This window comes from Phytophthora cinnamomi (assembly GCF_018691715.1).
Source record: "Phytophthora cinnamomi strain GKB4 chromosome Unknown Contig34, whole genome shotgun sequence".
Classification (NCBI taxonomy): Eukaryota; Oomycota; class Peronosporomycetes; order Peronosporales; family Peronosporaceae; genus Phytophthora; species Phytophthora cinnamomi.
In genome coordinates this window covers 205,424-225,042 of record NW_027150967.1, presented here as the reverse complement: position 1 = coordinate 225,042, position 19,619 = coordinate 205,424, and the positions used below count along the sequence as shown (strand labels likewise).

General features: G+C 56.8%; 3 protein-coding genes across 3 annotated transcripts; all 3 read left to right on the top strand.

The window, feature by feature from the left end:
- Nucleotides 1–845: 845 nt before the first annotated feature.
- On the top strand, nucleotides 846–14,111 carry IUM83_17067 (dynein heavy chain; the record flags this gene model as incomplete). The annotated part of the gene is made up of 2 exons (XM_067941993.1): nucleotides 846–3,011; nucleotides 3,081–14,111. 2 exons carry the CDS (start codon nucleotides 846–848, stop codon nucleotides 14,109–14,111), a joined length of 13,197 nt encoding a protein of 4,398 aa, XP_067792546.1.
- Nucleotides 14,112–14,346: 235 nt separating this feature from the next.
- Nucleotides 14,347–14,859, top strand: IUM83_17066 (uncharacterized protein; the record flags this gene model as incomplete). Its single annotated transcript, XM_067941992.1, has 1 exon — nucleotides 14,347–14,859. The coding sequence occupies one exon, from the start codon at nucleotides 14,347–14,349 to the stop codon at nucleotides 14,857–14,859; it is 513 nt and encodes a 170-aa protein (XP_067792479.1).
- A 2,725-nt stretch (nucleotides 14,860–17,584) lies between these two features.
- On the top strand, nucleotides 17,585–19,082 carry IUM83_17065 (Transmembrane protein; the record flags this gene model as incomplete). The annotated part of the gene is made up of 2 exons (XM_067941991.1): nucleotides 17,585–19,002; nucleotides 19,079–19,082. The coding sequence occupies 2 exons, from the start codon at nucleotides 17,585–17,587 to the stop codon at nucleotides 19,080–19,082; spliced, it is 1,422 nt and encodes a 473-aa protein (XP_067792534.1).
- Nucleotides 19,083–19,619: the final 537 nt, after the last annotated feature.

Genomic DNA, 19,619 nt, shown 5'->3' with positions numbered 1-19,619 from the left:
CTGCCAGCAACCACAGCAATATCCACCACAGCTTCAGTTTTGTTGTGGCAGTGGCTGCTGTGACCCGATCCATCATGCTTTAACGCTGAATTATCCACTGAGCATGGACTGGTATCTCCAAGTTTGGATAAAAACTCATTCAACTCGTCCGCAAAGCTATCAAGTTCGCGAGCAAGTTCTTCAGGCTGGCATCCCTCCGCCTCCTCTTCCACACTTACACTATTGACAATATTCACCTCTTGAGGCGTCTCAAAATCTCTGTCATCAGCTCCATCGAAGCTATAAAGCAATTTGGAGAGAGTGAATTAGCTAGGGTTAGTTTGAACGCCTCAATAGCTTCACCCTTACCTATACCCCTCAGCCTCAAGACACGCAAGCAAAGCCGCGCATTCGCCTGTCATTTCTTCCAACGACGCGATCGTATCATCCCCGACATCAACAGCGACCTCATCGCTGGACTCTTCGTCATCCTCCTCCAAGCCGCCACATAACGCTCCTAACCTATCTGTGTAACTCTCCAAAATGTCCACGAGATCGCCTTCATCGCTAGAGTACTCATCCTCCGACCAAGACCTCTCGGCAAAGTCCCTCGTTAGCATTATGCTGCCTCGATATCGCAGCGTCTGTCAGTTGCTCCAAGACCTAAATAACCCCAGCTAAAAAAACTCCCATCCTAAATACCGAAGCGACACCCTGTCAGAACGCATAGTTGAAGTTGCAATGTGTGACTTACACCAAGTTGAAGAGGCTGACTTTGCGATCCAAAGCTTGCGCCTCCTCGTACATGTAGCTCACTTCGTCTCTCGCCTCATCCAGTTAAGATCTTACCGCGTCCCAGTAGCTGAATGGACCCGGACGTCGGCGACGCCAGGCGCGGCTACCTGGCTGGGCTGCTGCGCGGCCTCTGGGCGCCCCGCAACGCGCGGCTGAGCGAGGATAAAGCCTCGCAGCAGGCGCTGACGCAGTTCCTGGACGAGCTGCAGTGCAACGTGCTGCACGCGCGGCTGGCCAGCGGCAGCGAAGAGATCCGCCTCACCAACTCGCTGCAAGATGAGGACGGTGGGAACAACGATGAGACGGCGGCGTTCCTCAAGCTGCAGAAGGCGGTGCCGCTAACTCCGGACAACATGAGCACGAGCGTGCAGCTGACGTCGGCGTTGCAAACGCCGCTGCAGAGCCTCTACCAGACTGTGCACCAAGTGTACGCGCCGTTGTTGCTGCGTGACGACGCGCGCGCGAGTCAGTTGTCGCAGAAGCTCAAGGACGTGCTACTGGAGCTAGACGCTGGCCTGGCCGGGACGGCCTTGATCCAGGGAGGAAGCAGCGACTCCAAGCAAGCGAAAGCATCGCCAAGTGATGGCGGGGATGATGGACTCATGAGTATTGCCACTATGAGCGACGAGTTCGCTTATTGGGAGGTGATGCAGACGGACTCGAGGCAGGCGAGACGAGCAAAGAAGTTTAGCGCCGCCTTTGACACGGTGCACCAACGCTTCACTGACCCGCTGGGGAACCTCAGCTTCGACGAGATGACGGACTTGCTGGATGATGTCTTGAACGTTGCGGATGATCTGTGGCGGCTCGATCTCGCGCGGGACCAGGTGTACCCGCAGAGACGAATGGATCACCTGCTTGGTCTTGTCACGGGCGCCATTAATGCCTTTGTGCTAGCTAAAGCTAAGACGCTGAATGGCGAGAAGGAGACAGAAGCTAATGTCTGGCAAGCGCCATTCCACGCGGCCCACCAACTCCTCCAGCAGGGGGTGGCTTTGTGCGAGAAGTGGCGGAGCACCATCGAGTCCCTGACGGGGACGCTTTGGCCGGCACACAGTGAGCATGCTTGGGAGGGCTCAGTGTCTCCTCAAGCGCAGCGTGTTCAGCTACTAAGCGCTCGTTTTGATCAAGTATTGCGCGTACGCACAACGTACGAGGAACTTCACGCTCTTTTGCCATCACGAGGCGGAAAGAATCAAGAAGACAAGCTTGCCGAGTCGTGCTTTAAGCCGTTTGAGCAGCTCCGTCCGTTGTACTACAACGCGTACACAGAACCTGCGTGGCAACGCGCGTTGAGCGAGTTCGATCGCTCCCTCGCTCCTATGGAGACGCAAGTTGCAGTCGTTCTTCGTGAACGACTCCGCGCGGTCACATCAAAGCCCAGTGCAGCTGCCCGCTTGCTGCAGCGCTACCAGCATCTCCTGCAACGACCAACACTGGCCCAAGCGCTTGCTGGTGAACGCGATGCCTTGCTCGCACAACTGTTGGCGCACGTTGATCAGCTGGACAGCGACTTCGAGACGCGGAAGCAAAACCTTGGCTCGAGTAGTGCCGGATCGAGAGATAAGAAGAGCGGCATGCACGTCGGCAAGACGTTGAGCAGCGACGTCAACGTCATTGTGTGGGCCCATGCTTTGGGTCGACGAGTGGCAGACATGCAGCGCTTAGCGCGTGGTGTTCTGACTGACTTGCCAGCTCTTCCACGGCTATCGCAACAGTGTGACAAGCTAGCGGCTAAGGCGAGCGGGCTCGTACTCGATCGCGTGCGCGACTGGCAGGATTCCATGCTGCGCGCTCTAGATGAAGACGATGAGAACAACGGCGGCCAGTCTCTTCGACTACGGGGAAGACTGATGCAGATCGACAAGCAAAGTGGCGACCTCGTCGTGAACTTCAGTGAGTTCCTCGTTACGCTGCTGCGCGACGTTCGCCAGCTCACAGAGCTTTCGTCGCAGCAGACAGCAGCCCAAGCTGGCGATGCATGGGTGCCGACTCGAGTGCGTCAAGTGGCCGAAGAAGCCGAGAAGTACTACCGCTTCGGCGTGACACTGCAGAAGGTGGCGAACTTCTACAACAGCATTGAGGCTCAGATCATCGACGAACAGAAGCCAATGCTACTTGACTCTCTTCTTGCGTTTGAAGACGCCGTTCAACGCCCCGGTATCGCGCAGAACCAGAACCAGAAAACCAAAAGTAAGGATGTGACGTGGGCCAACTTGGACGAATGCGACGAGTACGTAAACCAGCTCCAAACTGCAGCGGATCGGTTGGCGGCTGAGAATCGGCGCTTCAAGCGCGCTCACGAGAAGCTAGGCGAAGATATGTTGGCTCTCCTTGACATTGATTTACTGCGTCATCCGGCGAAGTGGAAGGAGCGCTGGGACGAGATCAAGCGCAGTGCTCAACTGGCCACGCGAAAACAAGACTCTTCACGTACTGCGAAGTGGTTCCTGTACTGGGATCACCAGCTCTACAAGGTGCTCGAGTCTGGCTACCAACTCGGTCTTGAAACGCTCAACGAAAACCTCCCTGAGATTAAAGAGATCAAAACCGAGCTGCACTTCCCGACAGCATCGGCAGCATTGGCGTCTGCTGCCTCGGGGGGAACTACACTTGTGCTGAAACCTCCACTGGAGGAGCTGCGAACAACATACTACAAAGCGATGAAGAAATTCGTCGCGAGACCCACCAAGTTTGGTGGATTTGCAAATTCGCAAGTGTTTGCTGCCATGTGTGACGCCAATGCACGCAACTTAGTGCGAGTCTACGAAGCGTGCGAGCGTTTGTTCACACGACTGGAAGGCTTACTCTTTGAGTACGAACACTGGGGATTCCTGGCGCGACTTGGAGGCGGTGGAAACGTCGACCTCGATGCGGTCATGGAGGCAACACTACAGGAACCTGCCGACTGGGAACTCAACTTCAAAACTATACGCACTAAGCGCAAGGAGAGCGAGAAGATCTCGGACTTCGTCAAAGTCGACTGCATCAACGTGTCGTTGGTACCATTCAAGCGCACACTAGACGAATACTTGCAGCGGTTTACGGACGCATTGCTACTTTCGCTGCGCAAGAGTACACTGAGCCACATCCGCATCGTGGAAGATTTCGTGGAGGAATCGATGGAGAGCTTGAACAAGCGTCCACACTCCATCGATGAAATTAGTGCTGCTCAGTTGGAGTGGAAGGACATCGACGCACGCAAGGGCGACACTCACTCGCAGTTCCAGAAAGCTGAGAAGAAGAAGATACTGCTGCTGGCCGTGCTTGGTGGAGGCAGCAGCGCAGGTATGAGTGGAGCGACCATGGACACGAGTGAGGTAGAAGATCGCTTATCGCAGCTTCCAACGCGTTGGGAGAACTTTGAAATCGCCCTAGAAGCTTTCAACGACATGATTGAAGAGCAGCGTGAAAGTCTCAAGGGAGAGATCGAAGCACAGGTCGTCGAGTGCAACGTTGAGATCGATAAGTTCCGCCAGCGGTGGACGGCGCTGCGTCCCGTGGAGGTTTCTTCGTGGGAGGACGAAGCACTTGCCAAGGTGTACTCCGCGATGACTGAATGGCGAGAAAAGATGGACGAGCTGAAAACACGCAGCGTGACTTTGACGTCCAATTGCGCTGCGTTTTCAATGACTGAGCCAGTTTTCGACGGTTTAGCAGCACTCGACGATGATGTTAGCAAGCTGCAGCGCAACTGGGACACATACCGCCAGTTCCGGGAAGAGATCCAAGCAATTGCAACACAAGACTGGTTTGCATTTTGCACCAACATGTTCGCTCTACCCGATACTGCTCAGAAATGGGCCGATGCGGTGAAGGAGCAGGCAGCTCATGGTGCGGAGCGGACAGTCGTGGTTGACAAGATCAACGACTTCAATACCAACGTGAAGCGAGCGATGCCTACGCTCAAACTTTGTCGCGGTGAACCGTTTAAGGATGATCACTGGACACAGCTCTTCCGAAAGTTAGGGTTCCCTCGCGGCGTGGAGAAGCACAACTTAACCGTCCAGCATTTCATGGACGTGTTCCCCGTGCTGGAACTACCTGCTACACTACAGTTTGTCAAGGTGCTTCACGCTCGAGCGCAAGGCGAAGTTACAATTCGTGACGCGTTACAGGAACTTCGTGCCTGGACAGAAACTGCAGAGCTCGCGTTGTTGGCACATGAACACGATGGGCGTCGCGTGGCAATCATCAAAGACTGGAAGGACCTGACGCTCGCTTTAGGCGACAACCAGTCGCTGTTGGCCTCTCTGAAAGAGTCGCAATTCTTCAAGCCTTTTGAGGTCGAGGCAAGTCAATACGAGATCAAGATGAGCACGCTCGACCAAGTACTGACGCAACTCAACCTCATCCAGCGCAAGTGGGTTTTTCTAGAACCGATCTTCTCTAAAGGAGCCTTGCCATCGGAGCAGAGTCGCTTCCGGCGGGTAGATGAGGAGTTCACAGACATCATGGGCGCGGTGGAACGAGATCCTAAGCTGTTCAACCTCGCTGATGAACTACTATTCCCCCAGTTAGTTGAGCGCCTCACCACAATGGTAGATCAACTCGAACGTTGCCAGAAAGCACTGGCAGACTTTCTCGAGGAGAAGCGCTCGCGTATGCCTCGGTTCTATTTCATCGGCGATGAAGACCTACTCGAGATCCTGGGTCAAGCTCAAAATCCCGCAGTGATCCAGAGCCACCTCAAAAAGCTCTACCAGGGTGTGTACCGAGTGGAGTTTTCTGAGCAGCAAGACCAGATCGTCGCCATGCTAAGCGCTGCGGGTGAACGAGTGGAGCTTCACACACCGGTAGGGGTCACGAGCAACGTCGAGGAATGGCTCGAAACATTCACCAGCGAAATGCGTCGTACTATTCGAGCGCTCACAGCACAATGCGTGAACGCTAGCGCACCGGACTATCATGCTTTCCCGTCTCAGGTGTTGTGTTTGACCGAGCAAATCCGATTCTGCTCACAAGCCGAGGCGGCCATCAAAAGTGGTGGAGTTCAGGAGCTCAAACGTAGTTTACAAGACACGCTACGTGAACTGACATCGTTGGATCTGAGCACGGAGCTGCTGATGAGTCTCAAAGTTAAGGCGCTAGTACTGGATCTGGTACACCATATCGATGTGTGTGACCAACTCTTGGCCGCTAATTGTCGCTCCGTGACCGACTGGATCTGGCAGAAGCAGCTTCGCTTCTACTTGGACACTCGGAAGACGTCAAGCAAAGACCCACCGCCGTGTTTGATCCGCATGAACGACGCGGAGTTTGCCTACACGTACGAATACCAGGGCAATGCCCCAAAGTTGGTCCACACCCCGCTGACGGACAAGTGCTACTTGACGCTCACTCAAGGTATGCACATGGGCTTTGGCGGAAATCCGTACGGACCTGCCGGTACAGGCAAAACGGAGTCGGTAAAGGCTTTAGGAGGCCAATTTGGACGCCAAGTTCTCGTGTTCAACTGCGATGAAGGCATCGACTTCCAGTCCATGGGCCGCATCTTCATCGGACTCGTTAAATGCGGCGCCTGGGGCTGCTTCGATGAGTTCAATCGACTAAAAGAGGACCAGCTTTCTGCTATTTCGCAGCAGATTCAGGTCATCCAGGACGCCATCAAAGAGAAGACAGGGACTATTAACCTCTTGAACCGTTCCGTGGACGTCGACTTTAACGCCGGCATTTTCGTGACCCTCAATCCCGCTGGAAAAGGCTACGGTGGACGATCGAAGCTTCCTGATAATCTCAAGGCGCTGTTCCGTCCTGTAGCTATGGGCCGACCGGACAACAATCTCATCGCGGAAGTTATTCTATACTCTGAAGGATTCAGCGAGGCCAAAGACATCGCGTCGAAAGTTGTTTCGCTTTACTCACTTTCTGGACAATTGTTGTCGCGGCAGCAGCACTACGATTGGGGTTTGCGCGCGCTGAAAGCTGTGCTCAACACGGCTGGGAAACTTCTCCAAGCCGAGAAGAAAGAGCGCGCTACAAGTGGCAAATCGAGTGGCAGTGGAGAAGAAGAAGCCAAATCTGCAGACAGTAAACCCGTGAGAATGACGACGGCGGAAGAAACGGAGATCCTCATCAAGGCCGTGCGCATCAACACTCTGTCAAAGCTTACATTTGTGGACTCGACTCGCTTCCTGGCCTTGATCGGAGATGTTTTCCCTGGCGTTGAGTCAGCTGATCTAGCTGGTGGAGCGCTGGGCGACGCCATTCGCGAGGTCATGACCAATAAACCGTTCTTCTTGGAAGTCGACGAGCTACAGATCAGGAAAATGCTGCAGCTCAAGGAATCACTGGACCAGCGTATGGGCTGCGTGGTCGTAGGGCCATCGGGTAGTGGCAAGTCCACAGTGTGGCAGGTTCTTCAGCAAGCGTTGATCCGATGTGGCCAACTCGTGAAGACTCATGTTATGAATCCGAAGTCGATGCCGCGAGAGAGATTGCTGGGTCATATGGATCTTGACACTCGTGAGTGGGAAGACGGCGTGCTTACTGCTGCAGCTCGCCAAGTAGTCAAAGAACCGGAAAACGTGCGTTCTTGGATTATTTGCGACGGCGACGTCGACCCAGAGTGGATTGAATCGCTGAACTCTGTATTAGACGACAACCATCTACTCACACTGCCCAACGGTGAGCGTATCAACTTTGGGCCGAACGTTAACTTCGTGTTCGAGACGCATGATCTCCGCTTCGCATCGCCCGCTACAATTTCACGGATGGGTATGATCTTCCTATCCGACGAGGACATGGTCATCCAGAGACTAGTGAGTAAGTGGCTTCTTACGCTCCCACCTGCAGCTGATCCCAGTACGAGCAACACGCGCGACGCGTTGAGACAGTGGATCGACGAATTGTTCACCAGAGGTTTGGAGGAACTGCACAAGTACGACGCCATCGTAGCTACGACTACAGTTGGTACCATCATGAATGGTTTGAGTCATGTGGCGACAGCTACGACGCGGTCAGAGTTCGTTTGTGCCATGATCCGAGGACTGGGAGCCAACTTGGCCATGGGGTCTCGTGCGTCCTTCGCCAAATCTCTGTTCATGATGGCCAACGAACGTCCACCCGATATGAGCGCCCCGCTCGACTGCTACTGCCTAGGCTCCACGTTTTACACATACGAGACAAAGCGGGACACCTATGGCGCTATGGATGGCAAAATGGACCGCAAAGACCTTGTGTCGAACGGAATGGATGCTGTAGTACCTACGGTTAGTGTCCAACGAGGCCTGAAGCTTATTGAACCATGGGTAGAGAAGATGGAGCCGTTTATCCTAGTTGGACCGGAAGGAAGCGGCAAGAACATGTTGATCCGCCAAGCCTTCAAGAACCTCAAGAGCGTCACAGTCTCCGTTCTTCACTGCAATGCGCAGACAACTGCTGACCACGTTATCCACAAGATCGCTCAGTGTTGTTCGCTGTTTTCGACGCCAACGGGTCGAGTTTATCGTCCTAGAGACGCTGAACGACTCGTGCTTTATCTCAAGGACATCAACCTGCCTAAACCGGATCAGTACGATACCTGTATGCTGATCGCCTTCCTTCAGCAGTTGATCACGTTCAACGGCTTCTACGACCAGCACCTGGAGTTCCTCGGAGTTGAGAAGATTCAGCTTGTCGCCTCCATGAATGCTGCAACCACAGTGGGTCGACACCCTCTTTCCACGCGATTTACAGCGATCGTGAAGGTGGCATACATGGATTATCCGTCGACCGATGAACTCGCAGTGGTGTATTCGACCTTCTTGGAGGGTGTATTCGACTCTTCCAGCTCACCAAACCTACCAGCTACCTGGCGAGATCCCGCTAACCGTGACCGACTGGCCAAAAGCATGGTCGAAGTGTACGACATCGTCAAGACCAAGTTCACAGTAGATGAGCAGCGTCACTACCTCTTCACGCCTCGTGATCTAACCAAATGGGTCTTTGCACTCGTGAGATACGATCTCGAGCACGAAGATGTCCTCGATGCACTAGCACACGAGGCGCGTCGACTTTTCCGTGATCGTCTTGTGGACAACGAGGCCAAGTCGAAGTTTGACGGCATTCTCAACACTGTTTGGAAGCAGCAATGGCGCCACGCTACAAAGCTACAAGACGTATACTTTAGTTCACTGCACTGTCGCACTGCTGGAGGAAATGCTAGTGGAGACGCTGCCACTTCAGGCAATGCTGCAACAGCGGTATCACTACAGCGGATTGCTAGTGATGAGTTCTCCCAAGTGGTCTCACAGGGGATGGTGCTCTACGAGCGCGAAGAGAAGGACTTGCACATGCTTCTGTTTGATGAGATCCTGGAACACTTGACGATCATCGAACGCGTCATGTCGGAGCCAGGAGGTTCAATGCTGTTAGTCGGGAATTCTGGTGTCGGTCGACGTTCGGCCACCACACTCATCGCGTACATGTTGAACTACACGATGTTCTCTCCAAGCCTCACTCGGAACTACGATGCCAGCAGCTTCCGAACTGATCTCAAGAGTCTGCTAGTTAAGGCTGGCGTTGAAGGCCAGCATTACGTGCTGTACCTTGAGGACCACCACTTCACACAGGACGCCATTCTGGAACTTACCAATTCCTTGCTCAGTTCCGGAGAAGTACCCGGTTTGTACACTCACGAGGAGATTGAGCCACAGATCGCGCCACTGAAGGAACTCATGCTCGAAAGTATTGGTGCTAGCGGGCAGGAGCATATCCGAACGGTATACGACTTTTTCGTGTCGCGAGTTCGGCAGTTTGTACACGTGGTGCTGGCTATGGATTCGCGAAACCCTCAGTTTGTACTGCGTTGTGAAAGTAATCCAGCGCTCTACACTCGGTGCGGTATCGTCTGGATGGGCGAATGGAACACCAGCAGTATGGCTCGCCTACCGGAGTTGTTGCTAAACGGTTCCGAGCTCGTCGACAGTCTCATCAAAACTACTCCACTAATCACAAGTCTGTACGCGAGTTGCAAGGAGTTTGGCGCTACACCCCGCGAGTTCATTTGCTTCCTCGGTACATGGCGAACGTTGTTCGAGGCGAAGTGCAAGCAAATTGTACAGGAGATCCGTCACCTCAAGAGCGGTCTGAGCAAGCTGGAAGAGGCTAGTGTGACTGTGGACGAGCTGAGTCGCAACGCCGTATTAAAGAAGAAGGATTTGAGTGCTGCCCAAGTCTCGGCTGACGAGGCCATGAAGGAAATCACGAACGCTTTGGACTCGGCGGCTGACAATCGACGTGAGGTTGAGAAACTTAAAGAGCAGCTCGCCAAGGCAGAAATCGCCACAAACGCTCGCAAGCACGAGATTGAGCAGGAGCTGAGTGAGATTACGCCTATTCTTCGGACTGCCATGGAGGCTGTGGGCAATATCAAGAGCGACAATCTGAACGAGATCCGATCGCTCAAGATGCCTCCTGAGCCCATCCACGACGTGCTTTCAGCGGTGCTGATGTTGTTGGGCATCCAGGATACGTCTTGGAATTCGATGAAGAAGTTCCTGGGCAATCGTGGCGTGAAGGACGAAATCCTCAACTACGATGCCCATCGCATCACACCGGAGATCTCCAAGACAGTCACAAAACTCGTCAAGAGCAAGAATTCTTCGTTCGACCACGAAACTATTTATCGTGTGAGTGTGGCCGCTGCACCTTTAGCTACGTGGGTGAAGGCCAATCTCAAGTACTCAATGGTCCTCAACAAGATTGAACCGCTGGAAAATGATCTAGCGGAAGCGAAGCGATCTCTCGAGGCTTCTCAACAGCGTCTCCTGCAATGCGAAAGCGAGTTGAAGAAGATCGACGTCAAGGTGGATAAGATGAAGGTGCAGTTCGGAGAGAAGACCAAGGAGGCTGAGATCTTGAAGATGAACCTGGAGCAGGCTGAGAAGACGCTGACCAAGGCCCAAGGCTTACTGAGCAAGCTTGGAGGCGAGAAGCACCGCTGGTCGGAGCAGGTAAAGGAACTGGAGCATCGTCTCACCGATCTGCCAGTTCGTATGCTGCTCGCCTCCGCCTTCACAACATTCCTGGGCAAGTGCTCCGAGGATGCTCGGAAGCGCGTTGTGAAGGAGTGGGAACGCGACATCCTTGACAGCGCTACGGGCTCCGCGAGCAGCCTACACTTTGACTATCGCAAGTTGCTAAGCACGGAGAGTGAATTGCTCACGTGGAAGGCTATGGGGCTCCCATCGGATAATTTGTCGATGGAGAATGCGTTGATTGTCTCCAATTCGAGCAGCGAGCGATGTCCGTTCATCATTGACCCCGCCAGCGCAAGCACCACTTGGTTGCAAGCTGAATTGGCGAAGGATACGACACGTCCGCTGTCCATAGTGCAATCTCAAGACGCACGGTTTGTAAATCTCGTCGAGCAAGCTGTGCGTTTCGGTAAAACTCTGGTGATTCTGGAAGTCGACAACGTTGAGCCTTATTTGTATCCGTTGGTTCGCAAAGACTTGATCCACCAAGGCCCGCGGTTTGTCGTCGCATTAGGCGACAAGGTGATCGACTACAATGAAAACTTCCGCTTGTATCTGGTCACGCGGAATCCGTCGCCGCCACTAGCCCCCGACGCACTGGCAATCGTCAACGTTGTCAATTTCACAGTCACAAAATCTGGTCTGGAGGGTCAGCTTCTCGGCGTCACCATCCAGCACGAGCAGCCTGAACTTGAACAGGAGAAGAGTGAGCTGCTTCGACAAGAAGAAGAATGCAAAGTGCAGCTGGCAGCTCTCGAGAAGCAGCTCGTGGAGGCGCTTGCCACGTCCGAAGGAGATATTCTGGAGAACACTATCCTGGTTGAGTCACTCACGAAGACAAAAGCTACGAGTGCCGAAATTGAGAACGCTCTTGAGCGATCAGCGAAGAAATCGGAGGAGCTGGATGAAAAGCGCGACACCTACTGCCCGTTTGCCCACGAAGGTGCCAAAATGTTCTTCCTCGTGAAGCAGTTGAGTGCGGTGAATCACATGTACCGCTTCTCGTTGGCCTCGTTCTTGGGGCTCTTCAAAGCCACTTTAGCCACTAAAATGGAGTCCTCGAGCACGAAGGACCGCATTTTGCGTCTGATCCCCATTCTGGAGTACAAGGTGCTGATGTTTGTCGGCCGTGCTTTATTCAAAGAGCACCGACCAATGTTTGGTATGCACTTGGTCCACGGGATGCACCCCGAGTGTTTCGAGAAGAACGAGTACGAGTTCTTCTGTGGCGAATTGGTGGAGACTGAAAAGGGATCGGGTGGTAACACTCCGCTGCCAGAATGGGCCTCGCCAGAGCGAAAAGAGGCTTACACGCAGTTTGTCGAGGCGTTGCCGAGGTTAACACAGCTGTGTAAGTTTGAGAGCCACGACATGTGGATCCGATGGTCGAAGTCGATGGAGTGCGAGCAGAACTTCCACCCGAAGATGGACAAGTCTGGGTCTTCTGGGGGTTTATCTGCATTTCAGAAGCTGCTCGTGGTTCAGGCGCTGCGTCCCGATCGACTGCAAAGTGCCATCATTCAGTTTATCTGTGGTATTATGCAACTCAAGTCGCTCACTCCACCGTCGCTAGACTTTAAGGTTATCGGAACCGAAGAAGCGACAAACACAACGCCTGTACTCTTGCTTACTACGGCAGGAGCTGATCCTTCCAAGGAATTGGAGGAAGTCGCCACGTCTGTCGTTGGAAAAGGGCACTACTTTGAAGTCGCTATGGGCGGAGGCCAGCAAGAGAAGGCACTGAACCTGCTCAAGTCAACGGCAGAACATGGTGAGTGGCTGTGTCTGCAGAATCTTCATCTGGTCATCGCTTGGCTGCCTGTGCTTGAAAAAGAGTTTAGTGCACTGAATGGGAGCCACAAGTTCCGCCTTTGGCTCACAACGGAGCCGCACGATGCCTTCCCGCTTGTTCTTCTGGAGCAAAGTCTCAAGATCACGTTCGAGTCTCCTCCTGGCATGAAAAAGAACTTGCAGCGCACTTACGCCGCGTGGAATCCGGACTTCATCGCAAAAGGGTCATCTGCTCGGGCTCAGCTTCTCTTCTTGTTGGCGTGGTTCCATGCTCTGCTACAGGAGAGACGCACGTACATCCCGCAGGGCTGGACCAAGTTTTATGAGTTTTCATTCGGCGATTTCCGCGCAGGCTCTAACGTCATGGAGTTGGCATGTCAGACCAGCGGGGGCGGTTCAAGCGGCATTGACTGGCAAACGCTTCACGGCTTGATGGAGAATGCAATCTACGGTGGGCGTATCGACAACCCGTACGACCTGCGCGTGCTCCGTTGCAACCTGACGGAGTACTTCGGCCAAGAGTTGCTATCAGGACAGAAGAGTCTAATGCGTGGCGTAAAGCTGCCACAAAGTTCGCAGCACGCCGATTACCTTGACATCATCGACCGCTTCCCAGACCTCGACGCCCCCGCCATGTTCGGGCTGCCAGACAATATCGAGCGCTCGATGCAGCGCTCGCTTTCCGGACAAGTCATCGCCCAGCTCAAAGCTCTCTCCTCAAGCGAAGCCGAAGCGACGACGTTCGACCGCGAGAAGTGGCGTGCACAGCTCGGTCCATTGCTGGAGACGTGGGGCAAACTCACGACTGGTTTCCAACTGGAAGGAACCTCGTCTTCCTCCAGTTCTGGGAAGAACCTGCAAGCCATGGCACCGGCGGATGCCTTCGTGGCGCAGGAGAACGAGTACGCGCTGGATCTGGTACAACAAGTGAATTCAAGTCTACAGGCTCTGAAGAAGGTGATCTACGGCACCGGCCTGCTAACGCCAGCCATCCAGACGGTTGCAATTGCCCTGCTCAAGGGCGCAGTGCCAGCAGAATGGTCCTCTCAGTGGGAGGGCAGCGAGAACGTGGCCACTTGGCTGCGTGGGCTTGCCATGCGCAAGCGAGCGCTCTCCGAGTGGCAAGAAGCTGTGGGGACTGGCCAATTGCTCACAAAGGGGCTGGATCTGTCGGATTTGCTGCACCCGGGCACGTTCCTCAACGCTCTTCGTCAGCAGAGCGCACGCGAGCAGAAGTGCTCGATGGACGGCATGAAGCTGCTGTCGTGCTGGGAGCGCGAGCGCTTGAGCGGCACGAAGGTCGAGTGGTTCGAGCTCACGAGGCTGTTGCTGCAGGGCGCGTCGTTCGAAGGCGGGACGCTGCTTGAAGCCGTGTCGGACGCCCAGGAGCTGGTGGCCGTGCCGTCCTGCTACGTGGCCTTCGTGCGCGAAGACGCCCAGGAGATGTATGAGAAGGAAAACTGCATCAAGACGCCGCTGTACTACGCCACCGATCGCGAGCGCATGCTGGTGGAGATATCCATGCCCATCGCAGGCGATAGGGCTCGCTGGGTGCTCGCAGGCGTGGCGCTCTTCCTGGGCGAGTAGGAGAGTAGGAGCAGCTCAAGTTGAAGTTGATCAGCTTTGACAGGTTCTTATTCAACCTCATGTTCTGAACACAAACGTAGCCATTCGTACGGGATCCGATGCAGAGGACGTGGAGCCCCTGACACCAATAATGCGCATGCTTGACCTCGAGGCTGGCATTCCTCGCAGTGTGAGAAAGTGAATTGCACAGGTTGCATTCCACCAGGAGAACGCTGGAGTTTAGTGCTGCAAGACCATGGGGTGCTGCCCGTCAAAGTGCCCGGGCTCGACGCCCGGCAAGGAGTACGCGGCCACGACGACCGGAGTGGCGCCCATGTTCCCGTCGACTGTGAGCGCGAACCAAGTGGAGCCTGCGGTGGACAATGCCGTGCAGGACATGCTCATGGATCGAGGCGACGGGAGGCTCATGGACAAGTCGGACGACGAGGAACCGGCGCCCAAGGACGGCGGCGACGAGCCTCGAGGTTTTAAGGCAAAGGCTGCGAGCGCGGCTCAAGAGGTGAACGGGGCAGTAGAGCAGCGACCAGGGGAGGTTGCGCGCTCGCAGTCGCCTCCGTCGCCCCCGCCGTCGCCGCCGAAGAAGTCGCAGCGCAGCGCCGACGACATCCCGATCTCGTCCACGTACCACCGCGTGCACAGCGCCGAGGTGGCGGAGCAGGAGGCCAAGCGCCAGGAGGAGCAGCGGCTCGAGGCCGAGCAGCGCGAGCGCGACGTGCGCGAGTACAAGGCATCCATGCAGCTCGCGTGAACGTATGTAAGCTTTAAGCTTAGCTTAGTGGTGTGTTCGTCTAGGAGTGTGGAGTTGCATTCTTCCTGAAGCGGTCGTTTATTTATCAACTATAGCAGCATGTCGTGATGTTACCTAAAGCGCGCCTTGGCCACGTTGCCATCCGCTGTCCGGCGGGCGGCCTTGCTCAGCACGATGTTGATGACCTGTGTTTGCGGCCACGACTCGTGGATCACGAGCTGCTCGCCTCGTGGCATTGTCGGCTGAGGACATCTTGATCCCACCGTCGACGTGGCGCCGACAAGGACCGGGCACTGCAACGGTTTCTTCCGCCCCCGGCGCGCATGCAAGTCGCATGCCACTCCCTGCTCACCATCCAGCAGATCCGCTCTGCAGCTTGCGAGTGGAGCCATCGCCACGGACGAGGCCGCCGCAACCCGTCCGAGGCTCCGCAGCCAGGAGCAGAGTCTGCTCCCGCCGGCGACGCTGCGAAGCCCATGCCAGCAGCAAGCACGGCAGGCTCGCGACGATATGAAACTTCTGCCGCGCGCCCAGCTGCCCACAGGCCGCGCCCGTGAGCTAATGAAGGCGTCTGCGCTAGCCGGGCCATGGTCGCCAGAAGGCAACACATCGTGTTGGCATGCGGACGGAGCAGAGACCGGCCCGCGAGCTCGCCTGCTTTTTGCTGCCACTCGGAGTGCCCGCCGGACGCAATGCTGCCTGCTGCCGCCAGCGACTTATAGCTGTAATGCGCGTTCCGTTCAGCGGGGTGTCGGCGGTGGTGACCGGCGCTGCCGACTTGCTTCATGTCGGCGAGTTGGAACCGGAGCTGTTGTCTGCACTCGCCTTACATACTGGACGTGGGACCCCGATGCGACTATCGGGAGAATAGTGGGGCCAAGTCAAATCCGCAACGCTGAAGCCGCTCCCACTGGCGCCCAGCGTGATGACTCGAGCACGCGGGGCGTCTCCGCAAGCACACACACGGTCGACAACGCCGGCATTGCCGAGACCGACCGGCATGGTGAATGCAGGCAAGGCAAGGCATGCTCTTGCTGAGGCCGGCGTGAGCGAGATTTTCGAACGGCGACCTGACGGCGGGCAAGGAGAGCTCGTGAAATCCAGCAGAGGCGCCGCAGTCTGTGAATCATTGGCGCGCGCCCGACTTACGCTCACGAGGGAACCAGCTTGAAGTCGAGCGTACCGTACCGGAGAAGACCGCAGCGTGCTCGCTGGGCGTCACCAGCCAGGAAAACCCTGCGGTCATCACAATCGCAGCAGAACCGGCCTCACGCGCGCGTGGCGAGGTAAGGATCCTGCCGGCGGCTGGCGAGCTGCTGCGTGCTGTCTGCTCTTGCCCAGACCGAGCGAGCGAGGCAGCCAACGCCGCCGTTCGTTCGCGCCGCGGATGGCTTCGAGTTGGTGTCGACCATCACGATCGACGACGGCCTCTGTGTCACTTGATCCCACTATGCATTCGCTAGTTGGGGTCTGACTCTCTGGCCCACTTCGGTGACTACGCCCAACAGCTACGGCGCTCGATCCGCCCCCGGACTTGAAGGCAACGTCGTTGCGCGTGGAGAATTGCTCGCGCTGCCTCACGGGCACATGGGCCCCCACGCCATGTGCGTGCGCGGCGAGCAGCAGCCAAGGCTTCAGACGCTCACTCACACAGCAAAAGCTTGCCTGGCGCGCCGTAAAAGCCTGCTTCGAAATCACAAATCGGCCTTTCTACACGGGTTTCTCGCCGACAGTTGCTAATACATGGTCACTGTAGTCAACAATTCGAACCTTTTCCGCCATAATTTCTTCAACGTATCACGAGCCACGTCACGCAAAGCCGGGACAGGAGCCCGGCCACGCACTGGTACGACAGTGCCGGCCGCCTGCGCCGCGCAGACGCGGCAGCAGGACCCATTTCGCAGGACCCATTTTCGGCCAGCAACCCCGCTGACACGCTGTCTTACAGCAGCAGCAGTAGCAACAGCAACAGCAAAGATAATAACAGGCAATAAGCATGAAGCGAAATTGTCGGGCAAAGTCTTTGCTGCCATCGCTTTTAAGCGTTCGGGATACCGTGCGCTGAATCCCCGCCCGGAATAAGATTGATGCCGCCGAACCGAATCTCACTTCGTAGCCGATACATGTACACTGCGCAGCGTGTAGCAGCCAACTTGACCGGCGGTCTCAACTATCAACGCCTAGGATCAAGCGCGAAACTCCGCATCCAAACCAGACGTGTTCTGGTGTCGACCGGAAAACTTCACAACCAATCACCATGATACAGTCCGGCCTTCGTGGTGAGAAGCCACTGAAATGGGTCGGCGGACTTTAAAAAAATGAGACCGTTTCGCGCCGACTATGCAAAATCCGCAGCATTTGGCTCCGCGTCGGAAGGAAGGCCGCGCAGCCAGGAACGAACGAATATTCGCCACCACGCAGGCTTTCCCTGGCTGCCTAGCTCGGCAGTGCCTGCCTGCATGCACATACATATGCATTAGCAGCGAACGACGCCACGTGTGTGCCGGCAGTCTCTTGAAGGGGCAATTTGGTTCCCTACAGCGAGGGGGAGATGCTGCACTCTCTCACGTCGCCACCCACTCTGGCGGACACAGCAGGGCCGCGTCGCTACAGTAGACAACGGGCGGCCGAGTCTCGCCGCGGCTCCGGGCGAGTCTTCATTTCCCGTTTGCTCCGCCCGAGAGTAGGCGCTCCGGCCTCGCTGTTGTCAGTCGGTATCCCACCCATGGCCGTCGGCATGACGCTCAACCAGCTGTACGCGCCGCCGCCGCCCTCCAGCAGCGCCGGCTCCGCGCCGCCCTCCAGCCAAGCGCTGTCCCCCCCGCAAGGCCGCAGCCCCAAGACCAGCGCCGGCCTGCAGCTGCCCGCGCAGCCCCAACCGCAGATGGATCGCGTGTATCAGATGCCGCCGTATGCGCAGCAGCCCTTCACTCCGGCTGCGTCCTCCTCCGGGCTGCAGTACCAACCTTTGACCAAGGCGGGCCCCAGCACGTCCGAGGACTACGCAGCCGACCCGCTGCCCTTCGAGTACAGCCGCTCCAATGGCAGCGGCCGATACCCGCGTGACGACGCGTCGTCGCGCACCTCCTCCGCCTACGCGGACTCGTACGGCTCCAGCGTGGTGTACACGCAGACGCAGCAGCGGCTGAGCCCGTACTCGCAGGCGTACCCGGAGCCGCGCGGCTACCACCACGACCCGATGCAGCCGCAGTTCCCCACGAGGGCCACGCAGATGTACGCGCCCATGGGCGGCAGCATGCTGCCGCTGCCCACCCACGCGTTCCCGCCGCTGCTGGACGTGACCAAGAAGGAGGTGGACGCGTACCCTTCGCAGTACACGTCGTCGTCGTCATCCGCGGCGGCTGCGCCCTCGTCCTCGTCCGCGGGCACGGCGCAGGAGGCCATGATCAAGGTCAAGACGCCGCTCAAGCTCAAGTACTGGCGCAACGGCCGCCGCAACCTGCAGTGCTTCCCGAGCTGCAAGGTCTTCGGCGACTACTCGGCCATCAAGATCGAGGACCTGAAGCAGCACGACTTCATGTGGGGCAAGTGCCGCGGCAGCCTCGTGACCGAGGTCACGCTCAACAGCAACGTGACGTTCGACGACCTGGTGCTGCTCGGCCGCGTGCACTCGCTCGAGAACATCCCCGTGGCCTTCGAGGAGGCCGTGATCCGCGAGTGCATGCTCGGCCGCTCCGTCGAGGCGGACGAGATGGACGCCATGAAGGACCAGTGGATCACGGGCGAGCGCCTGCCCGACTTCGTGCAGCAGGACGGCAACGTGGCCTGCTTCGAGTTCAAGCCCAAGGTCTGGAAGTACACGGAGGACATGGCCCAGGGCAAGTGCAAGCGCCGCAACGTCAAGTACTACGTGCAGTTCGAGGCCTTCGTGCAGATGGTGGCCGGCGACCGCCGCTACTTCGCGTGCATCGGCTCGGGCATGTCCACGTCCTTCGAGGTGGGCTCGAGCCGCGTGCTCGCGCGCCAGAAGCGCAAGGCCGCGTCCAGCGCCGCCGACGCCGCCAAGAAGAACCCGCAGGGCGACATGGCGGCGCTGCAGCCGCAGCAGCTCATGGCGCACAACGGGAACCCGCTCATCCACAGCGTCATGGCCACCCACCCCATGGTTGGGTCCAACCCCATGTACGTGCAGCCGCCGAGCTATTCGCACCACGACGGCCAAACCCGAGGCTTACCGCCGACCTTCCCGCACCCGCAGGTGATGATGAACCAGATGCCTCCGCAGCAGCAAATGCCGTCGGAGATGCACTACCCGATGCCGCAGCAGCAGCAACTCCAGCCGCCCCCCATGCAGCAGCAGCAGACGCTGTCGCCGCCAATGCCCCAGCCGTCGGTCGGGGAGAAGCGCAAGATGAGCAGCGAGCGCCCGGCCTTCCCGACGGACCGCGCCAGCAAGATGCTCAAGCCCATGGGCGGTGTGCCCCAGTCCGTGCCCATCTGAGGGACGCAAGTGGTGTGTGCGCCGCGATGCGTGCGTCGACGATCTCTATTTTCCAAGTGCCTTTATATATGAGCGTGCCGTTCGCTGCGCGCGCTGCCGGGTATGAAGCTCGCGCTCTGAGAGGAAAAGCGCGCGCTGGGCAGCGCGGTCGCAGCAAGCCTTACCAGCGGCTGAAGCAAGAGCAAGTCGCTGTGTAGATATGATTTTTTGAGTGATGAAAGCCAAGCACCAGGTCCGCATGTAAGGACCCCGTCGTGAAATAAAAGTCTCGGTATTTATTGTCTGACAACGCTGAGCT